Source organism: Alligator sinensis, unplaced genomic scaffold, assembly GCF_000455745.1.
Source record: "Alligator sinensis unplaced genomic scaffold, ASM45574v1 scaffold40_1, whole genome shotgun sequence".
Taxonomy (NCBI): domain Eukaryota; kingdom Metazoa; phylum Chordata; order Crocodylia; family Alligatoridae; genus Alligator; species Alligator sinensis.
The window spans coordinates 344,955-369,500 of record NW_005842595.1 but is presented as its reverse complement, the minus strand read 5'-3'; the positions used below and the strand labels follow the sequence as shown (position 1 = coordinate 369,500).

The 24,546-nt window shown below is 43.9% G+C and overlaps 1 protein-coding gene across 1 annotated transcript in view; it reads left to right on the top strand.

The window, feature by feature from the left end:
• The first annotated feature begins 2,786 nt into the window (after positions 1 to 2,786).
• The window catches only part of CFAP300 (cilia and flagella associated protein 300), a 43,115-nt gene continuing 21,355 nt past the window's right edge, over positions 2,787 to 24,546 (top strand). The window contains exons 1-4 of the mRNA XM_025214687.1: positions 2,787 to 2,849; positions 9,169 to 9,241; positions 14,393 to 14,559; positions 17,627 to 17,799. Coding sequence (XP_025070472.1) covers positions 14,401 to 14,559; positions 17,627 to 17,799 — 332 coding nt within the window. The 5' untranslated portion in view covers positions 2,787 to 2,849; positions 9,169 to 9,241; positions 14,393 to 14,400. The remainder of the gene's footprint in view (positions 2,850 to 9,168; positions 9,242 to 14,392; positions 14,560 to 17,626; positions 17,800 to 24,546) is intronic.

The window sequence follows — 24,546 nt, the reverse complement described above, 5'->3', positions numbered from 1 at the left end:
AGTTTTCTCAGCCTTTCCTCATATGGTATGCATTCTAATTCCTTTATATTTAGGGTGATCATACATCCTGGTTTGGCCAGGACAGTCTCAGATTTCGTAGACTGTCCCAGTTAGTGAAAATTCAAGAAAAAATCCTGGATTGGTGCCACCCTGTCCTGCGGGCTCCTCGTGAGCAGCAGCTGGAAGTGCAGGGTGGGCTGGATTGGGCACCACTCTTGCCTGGGGTGGGGATTGATCAGGTAGGGGAGGCGGGGGGGTGGGGAGAAGGGAGTGATAGAAGGGGTGATAGACAGAGGAGTGAGTCGACAGTCACAGAGGCAGCGAGGGGCAGGGGTCGGGGCAGCAGGGAAGTGGTGGAGAGGAATTGATGAGAGGAGAGAGGCAGCAAGGGAGGGAGGAGGGAGAAGATGAAGGAGTGAGTGGAAGGTTCAAGGAGAGAGGCATGGGGAAAGGAGTCAAAGGAGGAGGAAGCTGGTAGGGTGCAGTGGGGGGCATATAGAGGGGGTCTGATGAAGACAAGAGGAGGCTACCCATGTTCAGCCTCTCGCGAACATGATGGTCAAACAGCTGCACAAGGCTCAGTGCAGCCTGGATCTGGACAGACACACACATACATAACTCCCCCCCCCCCCCCCAAGATTTAAACTTTTTCCCTGCTCAACCGCAGCCTCCCAATCAGCCTTCCTCCTCCTCCTCCTTCTCTTGATCTCTTGCCCAGCAGAGCCCCAGCCACCTGCTTTCCTGACCTACTCACCCCATGTCCCTGTGAGCAGTCCCTGCCCCCTCATTCTGCTGGCCAGTGATGAGATGGAGTGGCGTGGTGTGGTGCCCAGAGAGGCAGTGTCCTAAATTTCCTTAAAAATAATATGGTCACCCTATTTCTAACCTTTATTGCTTACCAATGGATCCTCTCCACTTACATCCTACCTAAAATGTGGAGCCCAGAAGTGCACCCAATACTCCAGCAGAGGCCTAACCAACACCAAATGCTCCAAGTAAAGTGATACCATGACATACTACTGTCTTACATACAATACTCCTGTTAATACAGCCCCAAATTACATTTTTTGTGGTTGCATCACATTGCTGGCTCAAGTTGGGAGCATGATATACCAAAAACCTTATGTCCATCTCAGCCATAGTACTGCCTAGCCAATTTTTTCTTGTTCTGTATTTGTACAATTAGTTTTTCTTCCTGGGGTGCAGCACTTTACATTTGCCTGTGCTCAAATTTCATTTGTTGTTTATAGCCCAATTGTCCAACTTAATTAAGGCTCTTTTGTCTCTTATCCTCTGAAGTGCTTGGAACCCTTCTCTGTTTAGTGTCAGCTCCCTGGTGTATTGCTCGTCTCAGAAAAATGAGTAGAATTTAGTTTGCTTATGGTCAGTATTGAGTGGTATTTAAATGACTCTATAATGGATATAATGAATTAGTACACATTACATCCATTAGTATTAGGATTCTTATCATTTTTATGGCTTTTAGAATTCTGTTTGCAAGAGGGAATGTGTGACTTTAGTGTGATCTGCTGCTCAAAAATCCCGGAAATGTTCTATTAAATTGTATAGACGGTTCTGAAGTGAGATGAAGGATTGAGATTTTGTCCCTTTCTCTCTCTGGTAGCTTTGTCCTGTGAGGAGCCTTACTTCTCAGACTCAGCGCATGTTTCAGCTCTCAGCTGAAATCAGACAAGGGCTGTTCACCAGGGCACCCCACGGGAAGACTGGGTCCAATGGTCACAAACTCCTGGAAGACGTTTTTAGGCTGGACATGAGGAAAGACTTCTTTACTGTCCGAGTCCCCAGGGCCTAGAATAGGCTCCCGGCAGAGGTGATGCAAGCACCTACTCTGGACTCCTTTCAGAAACACACAGATGCCTGCCTTGCCAGGATCATTTGACCCCTGCTGACCAGCGTTCCCTCCAAGCTGCAGGCGCGCCCGGCAGTGCAGCATAAGCACACCTGTGCAGCCGTGCACGCCACGCAACGCTGCTGCTGACTGCTTGCCTTCGGGTGATGTGTGCCCCTGGAGTCCGGGGGGACACGGCGAGCTCCCGCAGGCGGTGGCAGCGCTGTCGGCGGTGGCAGCGTGGTGGAGGCAAGCGGGGAGCTCCTGCAGGCAGCTGCGGTGCTGTCGGCGGCAGGTGAGGGGAGGTGGTGAGCGATGACCAGTGGTTGGCAACGACCCGCAGACACCGACAGCAGCGGCAAGCGTCGGTGGTGGTAGTGCCCTTTCGCAAAGGGTGCACCGCCACGTTCAGAGTGTGCACATGCACCCGTGTCGCCGGTGGGGCTGATCTTGCGAAGTCTCTTCCAGCCTGAGCGCCCATGAAATCTGCGTGGCCCTTTTTCCTTAAGGCCGAGGGAAAACAAAACTACCCGCCCCCTCCAAAGCAGGAACTTGTTCCCTTGTGCTGGGCACCCTGGAGCAGGCGGCGATTTTGCAGTGCAAGGGACTGTCCCTTTTGGGGTGGGGGGGGGGGTTGGTGACAAGCGGGGGTCGCAACTGCCCGATCTCCGGCGGCTTTCCCCTCAAGCGGGTGAGAGAGAGGCCCGGGTGCGGCGCGGCGGGCCCGGGCCGCGCCGCGCCGCGCTTCGCCTTCCGCCCGCTGCCGCACAAGCCCTTCCCCGGGCTGCGCAGCGCCGACACCCAGCAGCGGCTGCTCAAGTGGTGCGTGTGCGTGTGCGGGTGCGGAGCTGCCCCCCTCCTCGGCCCCGCCGACCCCGGCCTGACGGGCCTCCTTCTCCTCCTCTTCCTCCCTTGCAGGTCGCTGCAGAGCGGGCTGGCGGCGCAGGCCTTCGGCTTCGACCAGTGCTTCGAGCGGCCCCGTCGGGAGCACTTCGTCCTGGTACCAGGGAGCGGGGCAGGCAGGGAGGGGGCCGGGGCCTTTCGGCTCTGTGGTTTCCCTCGAGGCAAAAACACGAGTGGGATGGCGTTTCCCGAGGGGGTGGGGTTTCCTAGGTGCCACCAGTGTACGCGGACAAGCTGCCTGGGATGCACGTGCACACAAGATTTATTCGTCCGGCCAAAATGGGCCGGGCCAACCGTTCAGCGAACTAGGCAGTCAAAATAATAAGCGGACCAAAATAACAGGAACATTGTTCCAAATGGCAGCCCCTCAGTCCCGACCGGCAGGCCCTGCCCCCAGGCCAGCGGTGCCCCTCGCTCCTGCCCAGCGCACCCACCCCGCGGGGCTGCGGGGGCCGGTCTCCTCACTGAGCCCTAAAAGTTCATGCTAGACTTCTTATTTTCCTCTGTACTGGAAGTGGTGGAGGCGTCAATTACCCTTGGAGCGGCCCTGGATGGTGGTACTTGTTGTGTCGTTTTAATTTGGTGGTGCGCAGTCGGTCAGTTTGGGAACCGCTGGCCTCGGGGATCTCTTGTGCTGGACCAGCTGCGCAGTTGGGATAAAATGGGACAAGCTTTGGGATGCCGGACGCCCTTCCTGCAGTGTGGGTCCCAGAAAGTAAGAGCGATGTAGCCAGGATGGTCCTGGAATGATGCCGGAGGCAGGAGCTTCTTAGGATGCTGCTCTCTTTCATTGGACCAACTGTCAGCCAGTCAATCCAGGGGCTGGGGATGTAGCAATAACTTTCCTCCTTTCTTCCCAGTCTTTTGCAATCAGTCAGTTTTAATCCTGTCCAGTCTTTGATGTGGGTGGTCCAGCTCGTCTCAGATCTTCCTCTTCATCTATCCAGCAGCCTCCTGCAGGATGGTGTTGGCAAGCGTGCGGGGTCTTCTTGTTACAGGTCCAAACCACTGCATCTTTCTTCTTATGATTTCAAGTAAGGGTTCATGTTTGCTGACTTCTCGTCTGATTTGATCTTTCACAGATGCATTTGTTCTGCATGCAGCGTAGGGTATGTGTAGAAATCTTCTGTAGCACCGACCACATTTCAAAGGTCTCAGTTTGCTTTTCCAGGGCCCTAGTGAGTGTTCAGGTCTTGCAGCCACAGAGAGTTACTGAAAAGACAACAGCAGGTATAGGTGGAGTTTTGTTTTCATTGTGACGTTGCTACCAGTCCAGATTTTCTTCAGCTTTGGTAGTTGTCCAGTAGCAACAGCTATTTTTGTTTTTACTTCTTTTTCTGATGTTGCATGTTCTGTGATGGTTGCTCCAAAGTATTTAAAGTGTTTTACTTTTTCTAGTTTCTCATTACCAATGTTTACTGACTGACCAACTACATAGTTGGCATAAAGTTAGACCAGCTCCCTCCTCCCCACCATGAACCCTTACTTGAAATAATAAGAAGAAAGACGCAGTGGTTTGGACCCCGTACGCTTGCCAACACCAGATCCCATAGGCCAGCGGTTCCCAAACTCTGACCCAAGCTGTGCTTAACTTGCTGTGCCTGGCTTCCTATAATCAGAGACCTGAGGAAACGTCTTGCATTTGAAAGCTTGTCTAACTTTATCCCAACCATGTAGTTGGTCCAATTAGGATGATATCTTTTATTGAACCAACTATGCGGTTGGGATAAAGTTAAACAAGCTTTTGAAAGTAAGAGGTTCTTCCTCAGGTCTCTGATTATAGGAAGCCAGGCACAGCAAGTTAAGCACAGCATAGGGAAGGGACTGAGGGGTTTTGTCTAACCGTGTCCGAACTACACAGTTGGGCCTGTAAAAGATAGCACCTTAAGAAATCCTTGCCTCTCAAATGATTTCTGGACCATCACAGTTAAAAGTTGAGAAGCACTGCACTGCTGTAGAAATCCACCTGCACATGTGATTAAATGTAACTCTGCATTCACTTACAGCAACTGTCCCCCCACACCAATGGCAGATCTAGGATTTTGAAAATCCCAGTACAGGTGGTATGGTGCCTTATATATAAACACAGTGCATTTTTCTCCAGTTAAAGAGAAAGTCGAATCTTTACTAATATGGTAGGGGGCCTAGTGCTATATTATGCAGTTTAAGAGAAAAGAGAAAACAAATACAGCTTTGTTGGAATACACATGAATTTGCTAGATGAAATATCAATTAAAAATACAACAAATTAGGCAAAAAATTGTCAACAATTGTTGTATTAGTCCTGTAGTCATTATAGTTAAATGTTTGTCTCTAATTCAGATTTGTAAAACAAAATCTAGCCTTCTTAAGCATCTTGGCAGTGCATCAAACAGTCATTCACTGTCAGTCATTTCCACACTTGAATTAAGGTTTTTAGGTAGACCTAAAAACAGGCTGCAGGGCTGTGAAATAGAAGAGAGACATTAAAAGGAATGGCTAAAAGACAGCCAAAGTGTAGAAGAAAGGATAGCTTCATTGTTTAGACATCAAGACCATTAAAAAAGAGAGAGGGTTGTTAATACCTGTGGGGTGAAGAGAGATTACCAGGGATCAAGTAGATTATAATAAATGATGAATGAGATGAGCTGGGATGATATAGTTGGGGGTGGTTCTGCTTTGAGCAGGGAGTTGGACTAGATCAGTGTTTCTCAACCCGTGGGTTGCGACCTAAAAGTGGGATGCATCAATATATGAAAAGATCGTGAACAAATTTAAAAAAATGGATCAATACACTTTAAAAAATGGAGTGTCCTTTGAAGGAGAAAAACACAGGAAACGGTGGCTTTTCCCTTGCAGGCTGACAAAGTTCCAGCCTACAAGAGGTTGTTTGAGGCTGCTTGGGCCCCCCTCTGCCCCACACATTGGGGGAAGAGGGCCTGGGGGTGGGGGACAGCAGGTTGGGAGTGAGGGGCACTGATTTGGGACTGGCCATTAATGTTTACAAAAGGGTCCTGCTACAAAAAAAGTTGAGAGCCACTGGATTAAATGACCTCCCGAGGTCCCTGCCAACCCTCATTTTCTATGATTCTATGAATTCCCTCAGTGCTGTTTGAACAGAAATGCCACTGCCCCTCCTAGGCAGTTGGTTTTAAAATTTGGGAAAGCAGGAATCAAAGTGTGGGTGCAACTACACCACTGAACCTCCTTGAATCCATCCCCACCCCACACTATGTGCTTCTGCATTCACTCACTAGAAAATGTAGGACCTGATTTTCAGAGGTACCAGGGATCACTAGTTTGTGTTGACTTCATCTGGACTTGTAGATGCTCAACTGAGAAACTATCCTGAGACGGTAAACAGAGCTCTTTAAATAGGTAGGTGTATATGAAAGTCCTGTTCACCTCAGTGAAATGATTTTATTTTCTCAAGGAGAATTCACCTCCAGGATTTAAAACCAGGTTGGTTTTCTCCTATTTGTTGAATCGACCATTTGTAGTTCCAGCTTGCTTTTCCTGGAGATGAAGCCACAGCTGTCTGAGGTTTTAAAGGGATTCACGTACACTCAGAAATGTACATTTGATCTCCTGCTAAGATTGTTCTGTACCTTAAATGTTTGAAGACTTACAAGATGCATCTTTTACTTCCATAAAATATTTTTTAGGTTTTAAAATCTAAACAAAAACATTAATAAAATCAAACTAGTTCATACATTTGATGAGTTTAAGACTTGATAGAACTATTTAGAGCATTTAGCCTGATCTATTGCATATCAGAAGCCTTTCAATTTCATCCAGTATTGAGCCCAGTAAGCTGTATACTTGACTGTGCTAAAGTTTTAACTAAAGTATATTTTCAGCAAGTCAACCCATTTTTTATGTAAAATGTAAGAATCTACCATTTTCTTTGGTAGTTTGTTCTTATGATTAAGGTTTTTTTCCCCTCAACATTTTTTCATTTTTTGGGGGGAAGAGGAGGGGTTAATGCATTATTTCTAGTTTAGATTTGCCTGGCATCAGCTAGCGGGTTCTTGCTTTCTATTTTAGATGAAAGGGTCTTTTAGTTTCCAATATTTTTAAATATATACTTGGAACACTCTAATCAAGTTAACTGTCATGCTGCTTTTTGATAAGCTAACCAGACTGAGCTCTTTAAGTCCTCATTGTAATGCATTTTTCTCCAGCTTTCAAATAACTTGTGGCTCTCTCCTGCACCCCCTCCAAGTTGTCAACTCCCTTTTCTTAAAATGTGGGCACTGGAATTATGCATCATAGTCCACTATGGGTTTTACCTGTGTTGCATACAGAGAACTTCCCAATTACTTCCTTGATAGTGTGGGAGTGATGTTGTAGTCATGATGATCCAGGAAAAATGCAAGGGACAAGGATTTTTATTTTCAGAGACCTGAGGAAGGGTACAGTGATACCTGAAAGTTTGCCTATGACTAGGGCCTTGTTTAAATTGCATACTCAGCTGGTGGTACAGCAGCTCCTTTTATCTTGGAGGTCCCCCTGTGCGCCTCCCCTCTCCCCACACTGCTGATAAGTGGAAGGGTTTGGTTAGCCCAGCCACTTGCTCCTAATGGCCAGGAGGAGAAACAGCAGTTTTAAATATGCTGCGGTTTTTGCCTCTTGCTGCTGACTGGACAGGAGGCAAAAAGTGCGGCATATTTAAAACTGTGGTTTTCGCCTCCAAGTCATCAGGAGCAAGCAGGGAGACCAATGGGGCCTTTCCACCAATCAGCAGCGGGAGGATCATGAAGGGGGAACTTCAAGATTAAAGGAGGTGCTGTGCCGCGAGCTGGGCCCGTGATTAAAACCAAACCCTACCTATGACCATCCCAGCTATACAGTTGGTCCAATACAAAAAATCACCCACAAAAATTCTTGCATCTCAAGTGTTTGCTGTTCTGCAAATACTTGACTGCAGACTAGCACGTTAACTATGTCTCTGCAAATACACCCAAGGACTGCAGGAGCCTTTTTTTGATACAGCATCTCAGAGGGAACTCACTCAGTTGGTTATCCATTATGACCCCAAGTCCTTTTCAGAATCAGTACTTTCCAGATACAGTTACCCCATCTGGTAAATATGGCCTTTCTTTCTTGTATCCAGAAGTCTGACTTTACACTTTTTTTTACTGAATGCATTTTTTTAATGGATCCAGTTTGCAGGGTGATTGGTTAGCTCTGTATGGCTGCCCTGTCCTCCTCACTTACCATTCCCTTGATTTTGTTGTAATCTACAAGCCTGTCTGTAGTGACTTTCTAGTACAATTAACTTCAGAATACCATATCAGCTGAATACCATATCAGCTTTTCCATTTTTTGCTTGGTATTGATCTTGGTCTAACTAACTTAATGACTGGGCTAACTAATTATCTAGGAGAGGGCTGTCCAACTTTTAAGTGGACAGGGACCTACACCAGTGGGTGCTGCATGCTCCAGAGGCTATACTAGTTTGAGCCCTGGGGTCCTAGGCCACCTCCACCACCCCTCACCATACTGTGCATATGGGCAGCCCCCACTGTGTGTGTGCATGTTTGTGTGTGCAGGTGTGTGTGTACACACGCACACACACACACTGTTGAATTGTGTGAGTGGCCCCCACCACATTTCACCTGCTGCATTCACAACCCTGCACCATGGGTTGCAACACCCTGTCTCCTGGGATGGCAGCAGGAAGCAAACGCTGAGGGAAGGAGAGGGAGCCTAGAGACCCCAGGTGCAGCATCAGCACCTCATAGGCTGCCAGCTGGACAGCCCTAATCTGGGTCATTACATTTCCATTTTTTGGAATGGTGGCACAATGCTAGTATCCTTAAGTCTTCTTCAACTTCCTGGTATGTCAAGGTTTATTGAAAATTAACATTGCAGGTCTGAGACTTTCTCAGTAATTTCTTTTAAGTGTCTTGAGGATTATCTAAGCCTATTATTTTAACCCTACACACCCACGCATTGCCCCACACATAGGGGGCTAAGGCTTGGGGGTGGGCAGTGGGTTGGGAGTGAGGGGCACTGGGTTGAGACTGGCCATTGATATTTACAGATGGGTCCTGGTACAAAAAAGGTTAATAACCACTGATCTAGAGAGAGTATGAAAATTATGTATGACTTGCTGCAGAAGAAAATTACACTATTTTACAAGATGTTACTTATTTAAAATATATAGGACCAAACTGTCCATCTTGAGTATCAATATTTTTGGACATACTTTTGTATACTGAGAACCTCAGATTGCATGCATAAATGTATTTGGGTACACAGAAATCATGAGTATGTAAAAGAAATCGCTTTGCCCAAAACTTCATAGACATATACTTGGTGGCATAATTCTGGATATGCAAAATGAGAAGTCAGACTGAATCTACTTTTTAATTGGGTTCCTAAGAGGTATATACTTTAACTAACTCTCATTCTTGATTTAAAATTTATAGGACTTTTTTAATGATCCAAATGTGAACTCCAATTTGAAGTTGCTTTCAGGTTCTGGAGAGTGGACTACATTAGGTAAATTTAGAATATTTTTTCTTTTCTTTTTTTTCTTCTTCCTATGTGGTAACTTTTCTCATTTTAAAGGTATGTAACACTGATGACTTGTATCCATACAGTTACCTGGATGAAATAATAAATGTACACCAGAAAATTCCTTTAATAAAGTATCTTTTAACAATAGGTAAGGAACATTAGTTTATGTTACTAAATCATTGTTTTATGGCAGCAACGATTTAATGGTGTTCTTTCCAGATGGTCTACAAAAGTAGATAAGGCTAGCTAATATGTTCAATGGTGCTGCAGACTTTGCTCCTCTCTGGTAAGAACAACTGTGTTTTTGTAAAGATTGGACACTTAGGTTGTGCTCTGGGTTGTGTGAACACAAGGTAACCCAGTCACCTGTGTGACAACCAAGAATCTACTTTGCAACAGGATAATGCCCAGGAGTGTTTTGCATACAGATACAACCATAATTGTCCTATGTCAAAGATAGCTGGGAGAAAGGAAGAGTATCCCTACACAATCACAGGCTTCAATTACTTAATGTCATTTTGTACATGTGTGCACAGGAGTGGGGAGGTGCTTCTACTGCCCCCTCTATTGTAGCCCCAGCTTCTTGTGGCATGAGCTTGGGGAATGCCAAGTACTCTGTCTTGTTTTAGGCAGCAATGTTTCATCTTAGGGTTCTGTATTTGGCCTTTAGATCAACAGAAAACACAGAAGATGCCAAGAATTTCTCTATTTTGAAGCCCATTCCAGGTACCCTTTTTCTAGCCAGATTCTAGCAAGCTCAAGGAAAGACAGTACCCCACATCATAAGTACATCTACATCTGGCCCTCTACTGCTTTGCACAAGAGCCTTCGTAGGTTTTGTCTTGCCTGTGACTTTCCAGGCCCTCCTTTGGGAAGGTCAGCAGATTGCCCTGTGCTTGGGGTAAAGAGACACCTGTCAAATATTCATAGGATTTTATCTCCTGATGATCCTTGAATGTTTCTTCTCACTGGGCACAAGAGTAATGGATTTTATTTCAAATACTAGACGTGTTATCTCTCTCTCAGATCCTAAATAGTCATCATATTTTTTCTGCATATTTTTGTGAGAAACGTTGGTTCTGGTTTAAAATCCTGGAAGCAAAAACTGGTCTTCCAGTATTCTAGCAATGTCCCCCAAGCATTCAGATTCTCAGTTTAAGATTCCCTGTACATTTATGAGTGTAGAGGCACACTTTATAATTAACATTCCCATCCTTTTCCATGAGTTCTTTGGAAGCTTCTAGCTAAAAAACGTTAACTATAGATCTGGAGGAAATGAGTGACTACTTACTACTTCATCTAAGTTGTTAATCTAAATTCAAAGGCTGTGTTTCCTTTTTTTTAAAGTCTCCTTAGGATGCATGAGGCAGTATCTAAGGAGTTCAGCTAGAGCATGAAAAATTTACCCAGCAGCTTAGGACACATCCAGACAAGCGTGCATGGGTGGTATGCAGCACTGCAAACCCATGTGTGGCACTGCACATGCCGCACATGCAAGTGTTCCCTGTACTGCTAATTTGCAGGGTGGCGGGTGGGAGTTTGACACCAGAAGATCCCAGTGTCAAAAAAATCCATACCTGAAAAAAATAGGGTAGCACATGTGGTGGCAGTGCGCACCTCTCAAAACCACAGCCTGGCCAGCTAAAGCCATTCTCTGGCTGCCAGCCAGGATCTCTGCTGTAGGACCACTGTGGTTTCAGCCCCTGGAGGCCCCCAGGACCCCAGATAATGCTGCTAGGGCCAGCCCAGTGTTGGCCCCAGCCTCTCCTTCCCCACCTGAGCAACATGCCATGTACCAGAGTGCGCATCCACGGGTGTTCCCCCAGGACAAGTGGCAGAGACACATATTGTACTGCTGCTGTTTGTCCACAAGGAAACATATGTTCCTGCTCGTGGGGACACACCCTTTGAGTCTGGGCAGAAAAATATGTGGTGCATCCACACTTACAAAGCAATACCCAAATGTATATTTTAACACATTATCAGCCTTTTAGTTATATATTTTGCATTTGTAATGTCTTATTTTCTAGACTCACACTTTCCCTATGATTGTAATGTATCTTTTCCATCCCATCCTCCCCCACCCCCATGATTATAAGGTATCTTCTCTTTCTCCTGTCTTCAGTGTCTTTCCTTTTGTCTTTGCCTGCTCTCCTTATCATTACCAAAAAATCTCATCTGTATTTGTTTACTAACTTATCGCCTCAATTCTTTCCAATCTTTTGACTGTCCGGTGAACAGTTTTTACCATTTTTTGTCCTAGATGTATGGGACAGAGATTATATAAAAATTGGGTGGCTGGGAGAAGAGAGGCAGTACTGAGGTGTGAAGTCACGTCACAGTGGTTTGGATTTCCTACTCAAATTCTATCCCAGGACTGTGCTTAAGGGTTTCTTTCAGTCTACAGCTGACGTTTTAGTTGTCCAGTAAATGGATTTACTTATTGGACACCTAAAATGTCCTCCCCATGTCCTTCTGTCTAGGTCAGGGTTGTCCAAATGAGAGGACACCTGTGGCCCCTCTGCTCCCAGTCTGAGTGCTGTTCACCCCACTGCTGTCCTGGTGCTGCTACCAGTGTCTCCGAGCTCCGCTTTATTTATCATTAGCAGGAGGAGGGGAAGCAGCCAGAGAAATGAGAGATTGGGGTATGGTACTCTACTCCTGTCATGCTTTCAAAGTCCTCTTCCTCATTACTAGCCTACTGCTTTTAGCTTTCCCAAATATCAGCAAAGTCGAACTGCTCTGATTCTTGTCAATTTGACTGCTGCTTGTAGTGCTTTGAGTAGCTGCAGTGAAAACGGACCAATGGTTTTCACTTTACTGCAGCAGTAGCACTGCACCTGCCTGTCAGCAAACTTAGGGAGGGAGCATTGCATCTGTTTAGACTCAGTTCACACTTACAAAGCTATCTTCAAAGCACTAGAAATGTCTTTTTAATAAATAAAAGCTTAGATTCTACAGAAGCTTACAGCACTTGTCTGGGAAAGGTTTCTAGTGGCCACATACAAGCTGACTTGTCAAGTTTTGATGACAGCCATGTAAAGTCCAGCTTATTTTTTTTAAATGCAGGGTGCTGTTTGTGTTTGAAGGGTATCCAGGTTGTAGCCATATTGTTCTAGAGGAAACGGCAATCAGGACTCGGTAGTAGAGATGATATCTTTTATTAAACAAACAAGATTTTTGCAAAAAAATTTCTTTAATTGCAAGCTTTCTGGCACAAACACCCTTCATCAGGCATTGGAGAAAAGATTGTAACAGTTCTTCTGGGTAGGAATGAAAGTTCATATTTCATAGGATTTCACAGAGGAGTCAATAGATGGAAAACTCCTTTGAGCAGTCAGTTCATATCTGGTATGGAGCCTCTTACCTCCTGTGAGGATCTGTGATGATGCAAATTACTTTGAAACAAAGGCAGGAGGAGGATCTCAGGTTTCAGGTGGTCACAGTTGCTTCCTGCTTGGGAAAATATGAAGATTTCATTTTAAAAATCAGCTAAAATTTGAATGTTTATGTTTGAAGTTATTCAGCATCTAATTCTGCCTACGAAGGATCAAATTGGATTCTTTCGTCTTTTTCTCATAACTTCCAAATTAAGGCTTGACTCAACTCCCATTAAAATCAATGGAAAGACTCTTTAAAAATATATTTCTCTTTCCTGTGAATTTGTAGCCAATTGATTAGAATTTGATTCTTTTTTGAGAGAGTCACTCCTTGAACCATGTACAGAATGTGTGGGGTTTTGGGGTTTTTTTGAGAGAACACTTTTTTAGTGGCTATATCAGTAAGCAGGAGAGTAGTTACAAAAGTAATTTTCAGAGGTTTTCAGTTGTTCTTCCTGGTATCTTACTTCTGAATAAGGTGCTTTAAAAATCTCAGATGGAGTTTTTCCCTAAATAGTAGGATGTCTTTTCATAACAGCATAAAAGATCTCTTGAACTTTTTTTTCTCTAAGCCTGATTATCTAGGTGAAATTGATTTTTTTTAAAGTAAATGTGGTTGTTTTTGGAAAGAAATGCCCATTTGATCATTATTCTGTATGGTTCATGGGAAAATATCCAAGGGAAAAAAGACCTTTTGAGTTAGGCTTTCTAAATGGGCTATGCTTTGCAGGCGTCAGCATCAGACTGGAATGTCAGATTAAACTGGATTCTGTTACGGGGGTCACTACTTATACTGCTCGTTTTAGGAATGGTTCAGTGCCTGAAATCTGCTCTGTTCTCACTTCGTATGTTAACAAAGTACTGGAGATGAAAACTCTGTAGTTCTTTTAGGTAAAATACTAAATTTGATAGAGCACTGCGTAGTTCCGTGTTCTCCTAAATAGCCCATAACTTTCCTAAATTCTTGTATTCTTGTTTAGTCTCCTATAGTGGAGAGAAAAGATAGAAACTGTCTGGAAATTGGAGTTGTGTAGATGTACTGCTTTTCTAAATGGAAGAGGAGATATGCACCTTTATAGACTAAGTAAATAAGATATATATATATAGAGTATGAGCTTTTGTGAACCCAAATTCACTTCATCAGATACTATGAAAGGACATGCTTTTGTGTAAAACCATGCTGACTGCTTTTTTCGAGTCTTTTTTGCCACACTTTGAAAAAGAGGGCAATCAAAGATGCATACAAAGACAGAGTCCTTTCTAGTTTCTGGTTCTGAAACATTTAGATTTTATAATGTTGCTAGTAATTTAATGGCTTATTGACTCTCAAGTGTGGCAGGAAACGATGATGTGGCTCTATAAAGACAATATATTCTGAAGTCTAATAATTTTCCTTTTCTTATAACACTTTTAGCTCTGCATACTTGCTCATCTGTTACTTATCTTGTTTGTTAATGCTCCTGACTGGTTTACTGATTCCGGAAGAAGTGTATGGGGCTGAAAGTATGCTGAATAATAGCCAGATTTATTGCTATGCTTGCAAATATTTCTCTCCTAAATATAGCTCTCTTATTTTTGTTAAGGATAGTTGCAATAATAATAAATTTCTTGCAGCAGGATTGTTTGGGCTAATAATTTGTATGCTGTGTACAACTGTGAGAATGTAAATTCATGAACTGTTTAAGTAATAAATGAAAGTTACTGTGTTTTCATCTTAGTTTTTTTCCTATTAATGAACTTGTGTGTCTTTCAGGTACCAACATGAAAAATATTGAAGCTACAGTTGTTCCTTGTACACAAGTTTCCATGTCATTTTTTGACCGATTGTACACTGAAGGAGTTGTTAGAGAGACTGGCCATATTGTGAAGTGTTATGATGAGTATTATGATGACATTCCCATCTCAGATGAGTTAAGGAAGGTCAGTACAGCATTTGAGATATTCTTAGAGTAGTTTTTATACCTTTTTTCAGATACTACTAACTCTTACTATCCATTGTTTTTTACAATGGTATCTGTATGCTTCTAAAGGCAGAATCAAGAGTCTGTAGCCATTTGAACTCCTGTGTGGTGTCATAACAACAACTACTTTAGCAGTTGCCTCATTTTTTCCCTTTTGTACAGGGAGGCAAAGAGAACAGCTTCTTCTCATGAAAGGAGGAGGAGAAGAAAGGAGTTCCTCATTCCCTCACAAGAAAAAATGGTGCTAGTGCCGCCTCTTTTTCTTTCTGTCTATACGGAGAGAATTGCAGATGCCAATAGAATGTCCTACTGACAGTGATTGTGGGCATACATAACAATTAAACCATTCCAAAATATAATTGATTGGGAACCAGGTCACAATTATCCACTTCAAGTTTAATCTGCATTTAAACTGGTCTGTTATGTGTGCTCCTTGATTAGGAGCAGATGTTTGGGGCATTCCAGGGAAGAAATCATTAAAAGTATTTTGAATTTCAATAAAAGAGAGGAAACAAATAAATAAAGGGAAAAGATATAAAGTAGAGGTGTACCAATATACTGGTTCCGTATCAGATCAACACCAATATAAGGAGAATTGACAGTGTCAGCCATCGGCTTTTTTTGGCTGATGTGGCCAATAAATGCCCTGTGCATGCGTGCAGCCCCAGTGGAGCCTGCAGGCGGCCAGGAGCATAGCCCAACAGCATGGAGAGCAGTGTCCATCTGGTAAATCTGTTGTGGTGGAAGGGGTGGGAGGAGGGAAGGGGCGTGGGGGAAGCAGATTGAGGTCCCTGCAGTGAGGGTAGGAGTGGGGCTGGGGCAGGGGCAGCTGCTGCCCAGCTGGGGTGGAGCGGGGCGCAAGATGGAGCCATGGCTCATCCAGCAGGTGTGAGAGGGGGTGGCTCCTGCTGCCACGTACCCCTGGCAGGGCATGGAAAGCATATGTCCTTGGATCTGCGCACAGGGCAGGGTGGGTTGCACCTGTTAGCTGGGACTGCTGTGCTGGGATCTTCCTGGCAGGCGCTGGGCCAGGTGGCACTCAGGGTGGGCTGCGGTGGCAGTGCTGAGAGGGAGGGTTGGGGGGACTATGGTGAATTCTGGGGTGGCTGCAGCTCCTGCCCCACCTAGCTCCCTTTCAGCACCTCTGCCACCCACCCCAAGTGCAGCCTGGCCCAACCCCCTCCCAGGAAGAGCCTGGTGCAGCTCCAGCCCCAGTCCACAACAGCAGCCCACCCACATGCCCCCATGCCCTCCTGGGGTGCATGCAACAGTGGGATCTGCACCCCTCCACACACCCCCTAGACCAGCCACTCGCAGCTCTGTCCTGCACTCCGCCCCACTCCAGCTGGGCAGCCCCAGCCCCACCCCCTCCCTTACGGCAGGGGCCTTGATTTGTGCCCCACCACCCGTTCCACCCCAACAAACTTACCAGCCAGATGCTATTCTTCAAGCTGCCAGCCTGCATATTGGAAATCGGATCGGTATTGGCCAATATGGCTTGTTAAAAATCGGCCATCAGTATCGGCCCAAAAAATCCCTATCAGTATACCCCTAATATAAAGCTATAAAGCTTGGGAAAAAAGTTCAGAAGCAGGTATAGTGCAGAGATTTAACTTTGAAATGTACATGATCCAAACTAACAGCATTTCTTTTTGGATTATTGTCTTATTCCTTCCTTCACTTATTATCACTCTTATATCTTAATGGTACTTAACTCTTAGTACTTTTAGTAGTCTTCATCCATAGGTAAACATTAGCTCAGGTAAATATTTTCCCCATATTATTTGCAGTAGTGCAATTCAAGTGCATTCTTATTCAGAAAAGTGCCCCTGTAACAATCAACAGATCTTTTTAGTGTATGTGTATCTTCTGATTTTAATGACTTGTAAATGAGGCTTATTTTACTATTACTTGTTCTGGGCTTGCACAGGTAAGTTTGAGAGAACTGTATTTTATTCACCCTAGTGCATAAGCACTTAAATACAGTCAGTCATTTATACTTGGCAGACCTATTGAAGATAATGAGTTTGCACAAGTGGCACTGATAAAGTTTGACCTGCAAAACTGGTCTGTCTTGAAGTTATGGGAAGAGGAAAGAGCTCACATTGGCCATCAGATTCCAGGTGTAGCTTGCAAACTGGCAATTAAAATTGTCAGGTGTTAACTTGTAAGTAGAGAACATTTTCCATGAAAAGTATTTCTTGTAAAAGGTGTTTATGTAATCTGGAAGGGGAGAGTCAATACACAAAATGTTGTTTCATCCTTCTCCCAACAGCATGGATTCCTGTGACTGTATAATCTCCCATTTTAAGTGAATGGTATTCCATAACATTGTTGGTTGTGGCCGTGTTGGTCTAAGGACATAGGCAGACAAGGGTTGGGAAGATGTGATATCTTCGATTAGACCAACTGAGTAGTTAGAAAAATTAGTATTCCATAGGCACTCCTACTGGCAGATCCCACTGCAGCTTGTCAGAAGTTATGTGATACATCTAAAATTGCAAAGGGAATTAGAAGCCAGAAGTTCCTGGCTTCCATTTATGTGCTTAGACTTTAGCCATTCTCTTATTTAAAGTCCTAATCTTACGTTGCAGTCAATAAAGGAACTGGATCAGTCATTTAACACTGTTAAATAAAGACAAACAGCACTCTGATTGGCAGCTCTCCAACATAACAAACTTCTGTTTGGTGTCACCAAAGAATACAGCTGTGTAGTTTATTAACGTCACTTCATTGATTCAGTATCACAATAATTGTCCATGCTGCAGGGAATAAGAAAATTTTCAGACAGAAAATCAGTTCTTTATGGGCATAAATCTGAAAGCTGGGGCCTGCAATCTATTCTGTAGGTGCAAAACAAATAAGGAATTGATTCCACAACAGAAGATTTCTACCTGACTGAAAAATATCTCCCATATTCCATATGAAAATAATAATGGAAATATCTAAACATACAGCAAAATAGTTGCATTGTTTAATGTTTCATTTCAGATCAGGAACTGATACTACTTCTTTTTCCACACAAGGTTTTGCTCCTGGAAGACTCAGACCATTTTGATTTATTCAGCCAGTCAGAACGTGAGGAGTTTCTCTTCCGTCTTTTTAAACATCTTTGCCTTGGAGGAACACACTGTCAATTTGAAGATGTACTTGATCCATACTTAGAAACTACAAAGGCGTTATATAAAGATCTTGTGAGGTAAGGGTTTCCCATTCTGAGAAACTGATTTTTCAAACATGCAGTTTTATGTGTGCAGCTGTTCATAAAATTGCACCTACACGTTTTGTAAATTAGGTTATGTTATTAATGCATTTACAGCATACGGTATGAAAGTATTTAAAATTATTTATATTACGCTAGTGCAGGGGCGGGCAATTATTTTGAGTGAGGGGCCACTTACCGAGTTTTGGCAAGCTGTCGAGGGCTGCATTGGTAGTCCCGCCCCTTGACAGATGCCCCACCCCCATCACCATCTTGTGACTGGAAGTCCTGCCCCCTAACCACTGACCTTTGCCACCCAAGTCCCTCCCCTTGCCCCTGGAAGTACTCCTTTCATACACACACGTACTGTCCCTGCCTGCCCCCCCACACTGTCCCTGCCTGCTCACGCACGCACGCGCGCACACACACACACACACACACACACACACGCACGCACACACCCCCGTATTGGCATAGCCTGTACTCCTTGGTCCAGCGATGGAGCTGGCAGCCACCTGGTGCTGGAGCAGGGTGGGGGCAAGAAGAGAGTGAAATGGCTCGGGGTGGGTGGGGGTGGGCGGGATGAGCTGTTCAGTCCTGCTGAGGCTCCTCCCAGGTCCTACGGCCCCTGGCTCTTGTCAGCTTTGACAGGGTTGCTGGGACAGATAAATATTCATTTTCTAAATTTTTTAGGGGACCCGCGGGCCAGATAGAATGGCCTGGTGGGCTGGATTTGGCCTGCGGGCCGTATTTTGCCTGCCCCTGAGCTAGTGAAATACTATTGTTTTACATATGATTTTAACATAATGACAGCTCTCTTATAGTATCTTTCTTTGCTATATTACAAAGCTTAGGCATAGATGACTAACTTAATTCAGTAGTGCTTAACCTCTGGCCACAGAGCTGTGTCATTCAGTCCACAGGGCTCTCCATAGGCGCGTCTACACAAGACGTTTACTGCACAATAGCCTAATTAGCTGTGCAGTAAATATTGCGTGTCTAAACATGCGCCCCTATTAGGCTAGAGTAAACTAATTTACTCTGCAGCAGCATGTGTGCGGACACTGCCTCAGCTGGCTGGGGCACAAGGGTGCTTCAGTGTAGGCCTGCCTGCTGGCTAGCCCCACACTGAAGCACACTTGTGCCTCAACCAGCCCCTTCAGAGCACTTTGAGCCTGGGGGAACAGCTCTGCTTTGGCAGGCTGACCCCCTGGACCGTCTGCCAGCTGGGGCTGCTCCAAGCCAGCTCAACATGCTGCACTCCCAGTTACACATTCAAACAACACTGGAGTTTATTGCATTGTATTAATATGCATGTGTAGATGTACCCCATGGGTCGGTCCAGAAATTTGGCAACGGAAGACTGGTGGCAACTTTAATTGCTGCTTCCCTGCTGCTAAATTTCTGGACTGAGGGGGAGCCTCGTGGGCCAGATAACAAAGGCCTGCATGCAGGGTTGGGCCAGCATGTGCAGTTGGACTGGTGTGCAGTGCTGGAAATTTGGGAAGTACTGCCTAAATTCCCAGTTTAGAGACTTTACTGGTTCCATCAGTTCTGTGTACTGAAAATGGGAAATACTACTGGGACCAGATAATGTGGTCAATTTAATGTAATACCCCCAAAAAAGAGCAGTCTCAGGCAAAATCAATAAACTTTTTTATTCCCTAAGCCAGATTTATGTGGTAACAGAAAAAAATACACTAGCCAGTTGTGGAAATACATAAGCTCTTAATAACTTCATTTTCCATACTCAACATCTTGCTCTCAAAAAATATACAGTGCATAATATCATACCTTTACCTCTAGTTTTGGCAAATTCATACTAAGTTCAAAAGTTAGTGAAATGATACCATGAGTGGTTCTTATTTTTTGCATTGAAGATGCTGAGCATTTGGCCTTGGTTCAGTTAAGCTTTTAAGTACATACATATTTTAAAGATACAAGTAATCCTATTGAAGTTAAGTAATGAAGTTTACATGAAATGAGTCAGTGGGACAAATTCTGCCCTTTACAATTAAGCTTGTACTTAAGAATTTCACTGGATCAAGGCCTAAGTGCTCTGCTTCTTGCAAAATCAAGTTCTCTTTTGTCTTATGAATTAATCCTGAGGAAGGCTATTTAACTCGAAAATTTTGATGCCTTAACAGCCATCTGGAATAAAATATTTGGGGCTTGATTTGTCTCCCATAATTTCCCTAAATAAGCACAATGAAATCAGTGGGGTTGGGCTGGTGTGTGGGGCTGGAACTTTGGGAATTAGAAACCTGATTCTTGTCAACCTGACATAACTGACTGAGGTAAGCATTCAGGGCTTGGTTTAAGGAATCAGGTAGCTTGTTGATTGTTCTTGAGACTGCCCTCCCACTTTTTTCTTTTTGCTATTATATTAAATGGATTTTTAATTTTAATATTGCTTTTCCTGTTTGTAAAGATACATAGTGGCGTATCGTTACAACCTTCCAGAAAACATGGGAAATGGTACACAGGGGAGCAATTTTATAGTAAAGAGTTTGCAGATGATGTAGAATATGAAAATCAATTATAGTATTGGTTTCCTGGTTATAGTTAAAGTAGCAAATATTATAGTAATATATTTTTAACTTAACTACTTAATAGGCTAGTGATAGCAATATTCAAAGCAGGATTTGTACTTTGTATTTTCTGTGTCTGTTTTATACAGAAGTTTAAAAATTAAAGCTAGCCATCCAACATACCAGTTAGAAGCCATCATATTTACCTTCAAATTTAAGATGATTCCCCCCTCCCCCAATAATTAGATTTTGTTCATGGAAGATACATAAATTTGTTTTAATTTTCCATGTATAAAGTCTGAGTACTGGAAGGTTGTCTTAAATTTGTCCCTCCCACAGCTGTGGGAGAGAAAGCAGTGGTGGAGGTCAAGGGAGCAGACCCCCACCCCTTGCCCCCTGCCTGGTCCTCCATGCCTGTGCCTGCCCCCCTGTTGCCTGCCCTGCCCCCATGCCTGTGTTTGCCACCCTGCTGCCTGTCCTCCCCTGCCACTTGCTCCCACTAGTGCCTTCCTCCCCTGCCACTTACCTCCTAGCCCCCTCCATGCCTGTTCCTGCCTCCCTGCCACCTCCTCCGTGGCCTACCCCTGGTCTTCCCAAGTACGTACATTTGGGGCCAGTCTGGCTCTGGGGGAGAGAGGCCAGTACTGGGGCCACTGCTGCTGTCTAAACAAAAAGAGTGGCAGCAGCTCCAGGCCTTGCTGGGTTGGGGCTAGAGCCAGAGCCTAAGGTAAGTGATGGCGGGGGTTTCTCTTTTGCACTCTCCACCCCAACTGCAGGTCTCCCTGTACACCACTCCCCTGGTGTGGGTCTCCTCTACACTCCCCCAACAATGCACCTGTTCTCTAACTGTATGAACCACCTCAACCTGGGGCAGGCAACGACTCAGCTCTGGCTTTGGTCCCAAGGCCAAGGCTGAAGCTGGAGCTGAGTCGCTGCCTGCCCCTAGCTGGTACTCATGTCTAAGATAAGGCTTTTTTTACCCATGATGATTGGAGGAAAAACCCTTGTCTTAGATTCAAGTAAATAAAGTAGGTGTTTTCATTTTGAATTAATATCCTGTTGAGGGGGAAACCTTGTTTATCATGGACTTTATCCTTTGGGTGCATTATTTTATGCTGAACATTAAAATTACACCGTGCAGGCTGATAGCTGTTTTATTTAACTGATCCAGTCACCTATTAGCAAGTCATGGAAGTAACTTTGTAGAGTTAAATAGTCCACTTGAAAGATTCAGAATTTCTACTAATTGTAATAAAGCTCAAGAAAGAAATATTGTAAATTGAGCAAAACATAGGCCATATGATGATCTTAGTTAAAATCTAGAACTATGGTTCAAAATTATTTTATGTTGTGCTTTCTCCACCTTTGCTTATACATTTTTCTGAAACTACAATAAATATGTATGCATCAGCCTCTTGGGAATTCAGGATAAAATTGTCACTTGTCCTTAGGCAGAACCCAGAGTTGTAAACAAATATGAGACACTTCCTACACTACCCAGGGTTTGGAATGGAAGAGGGAGAAGGAGGCGTGAGTTGGCCCAGCAATGCTCCTACTTTCACTATTTTTTTCTTTGCCACAAGCAAGTAGGAGGAAGACAACAGAGGGGTGGAACACAGACTTTTGCTAGTCTTAATGTGTTAGACGAACCAAGTCAACATGATAGAGAAAACAAATACCGCTTTATAAATTGCTACAGTAGCTTACTCCCACTGTGAAAAATGGAACTAGGGTAGGAGGTGTGAATCCCAAAGCTGTGTTTCTTTCCCATGGCTGCCTCAGAGGTGGAATAATTACAGTACCTCAGTACTATGCTAGATAAAAAATGTTAATCTAGCATTTAGGTTTGGTATCTGATGTTTATATCTGCAATATGCTGTTTTCCATCACTTGTTTGAAATTTGCCTGTAGTGTCATGTGGATAATTACATATTTGTTCCTATAAAAAAAAAGTATTTTTCAGCTTTTCTTCAGCAGTCTAGAATCTAGTCTCTTTTTTTGTTAACTTTAAAAGCAGGGCTGTCCCTGGGGGGGGCACAAATTGGGGTGACCAGCCTGGGCCCCGCACTTTGGGGGGCCCCACAGGCAGTGCCGTACAGACCCTGCCGCCAGCTTCTGCGGGCAGTCGCCACCCCCACCTGCCAGCCCTGCATAGGCTGATATGCCCCGGGCCCCACACACCCCTAGGGATGGCTCTGTTTAAGTGAATAACTTAAATTGCAGCTATTCCAAACCTCTCATTTGATTATAAAGAAGAGTAAATCACCGTATATGTAATTTACCAATAATAAAAAGAGTAATCTGGACAAATATATAATGCAGTCTATACTCAGGTGAGTGTTTTCATTGACTTATATGGCACTTTTACATGGGGACTGCAGTTTCTGCCTATAGAACTGGACAGTTGCTTTTCTGATGGCATTTTCTTTTTGGAATTTTTGTATCAACTTTAGTAATTTTAGCTAACCAAAATAAGTTCCTACTGGAGAGTAGCACTAGAAAAGTTGTCACTGCTGAGATACCTCATGAACATATTACAGGCATTGAACAAGTGGTCACTATTTTTAATATATATATATATAGAGAGAGAGAGAGAGAGAGTCTGGTATTTTAATTGTGTACTTTACTAGTTACAGTATCAAAATTAATCCCTAAAGGTTCCTAATCAGTTGGTCTGAGGTCTATGGTTTTCATAGCATTATAAGAGAGTACTCAGGTAGGGCCCTTCAGGCATACTGAACATGCTTACAAAGAGCTACCCTCTCTTTTCTTTTAAATCTTTCATGCCACATTCACAACATACTGTCTGCTCCTCTAATCCCTAGCCTTAGCTTGCTCCCTGCATTCACTACAGCTGTTTCTGTTCTAATGCTGTTGAATGACGTTGGACAAAGTGCCTGGAGTATAATCTCTTCTTCCACATTCTTTCCTTTTGCCTCTCAGCTACGCTCTCCATTCCCACAGGGTCACTTCTGTTTTCTGAGCCACTCTTTTGCTATCACCTCTAGTTGGCTCCTCTTTACTTTAAGAAGAGTCAAACCCTTATTCCCAGCCTATTCCTTTCCATGCAGAAGTTCCTGTATGAAAACTTTACACTACATACTTTTAAACATGGATAGATTTTCCCAAGTAATTATTTCATTTCACTCTAGTCTGGCTTTTTTCTTTCTACTAGCTATCTTTTAACTACTCGAGCTGTTCTCTTGATTCCATATCCTTTCTGGTTAATTTTTCTTCTTGTTCCCCCATATGTCTTTTGACTGCTTTCCTTACTTGAGAAGACCCCCCCCCCATTCTTCCTTACTGGTTCTTCTGTTGTCATCTTTCTTTTTCCTTTTATTCTCAAATCTTCAACATGTTATCTACTCATTTCATATGACAACCCTTCCTTCAGCTATCTCTTCTTGACCACTCATTCTGCCACTCAGTCTCTCCATCCACTAAAACTTTCCTGATCAAGGTGACTGTTATGCTAGCTAAATCTTTCTACTCTTGTGCTTTGCTTCTTACTTGAGCATCCCATTTACCTACTTTTCTGTAAATTTTATTTCTTCAAGTTCAGCTAGGGTAAGGGTGTCCAACCTTTTTGAATGTGAGGCCGGATCACGAACTTTTTATCACCCAGTGGGCTGGCGAGCCATATTCAAAGACCTCACAGGAAGTGACATCACAACAGGAATTGATGTCATGTGACCTTTGACATGCCTCCTTCTTGAACAGTCCGAATCAGCTTCTCTGTGCAGGAGCTGGAGAAATGGCCAAGCAATCAACAAAAGTGATTTCCCTTGCTAAATCTGTTAGTGGGCTGTAGCTTCTCACTGGTTTAAGCTCCAGCCAAAATTTTTCCACCACTATCATGAGAATTGGCAACTCTGAGTATCTGAACCAAAAGAGATGGTGGCATTAAAAGGTAGGAATGTACCTAATGAAAAAGACAGGAGAAAATGAAAACAAAAGGAGAAAGAACTGAAAATGCCTGAGTATGTTGTCCCTGGGCCCACCCAAGGTACTTTTCTGAAATGCAATAGGAATTAGTGTAGCATTAAAAAAAAAAAAATCAACAAAAATAATCTAAACTAGTTATTCGTAGGGTGACCATATATCCTGGATTGGCTGAGACAGTCCCAGATTTTATAGGTTGTCTCAGTGTCCCAGCCACTGGAGAAAATTTAATCCCCAGCCTGGGGTGCTGGCCAGGCCGGGGATGCTCCAT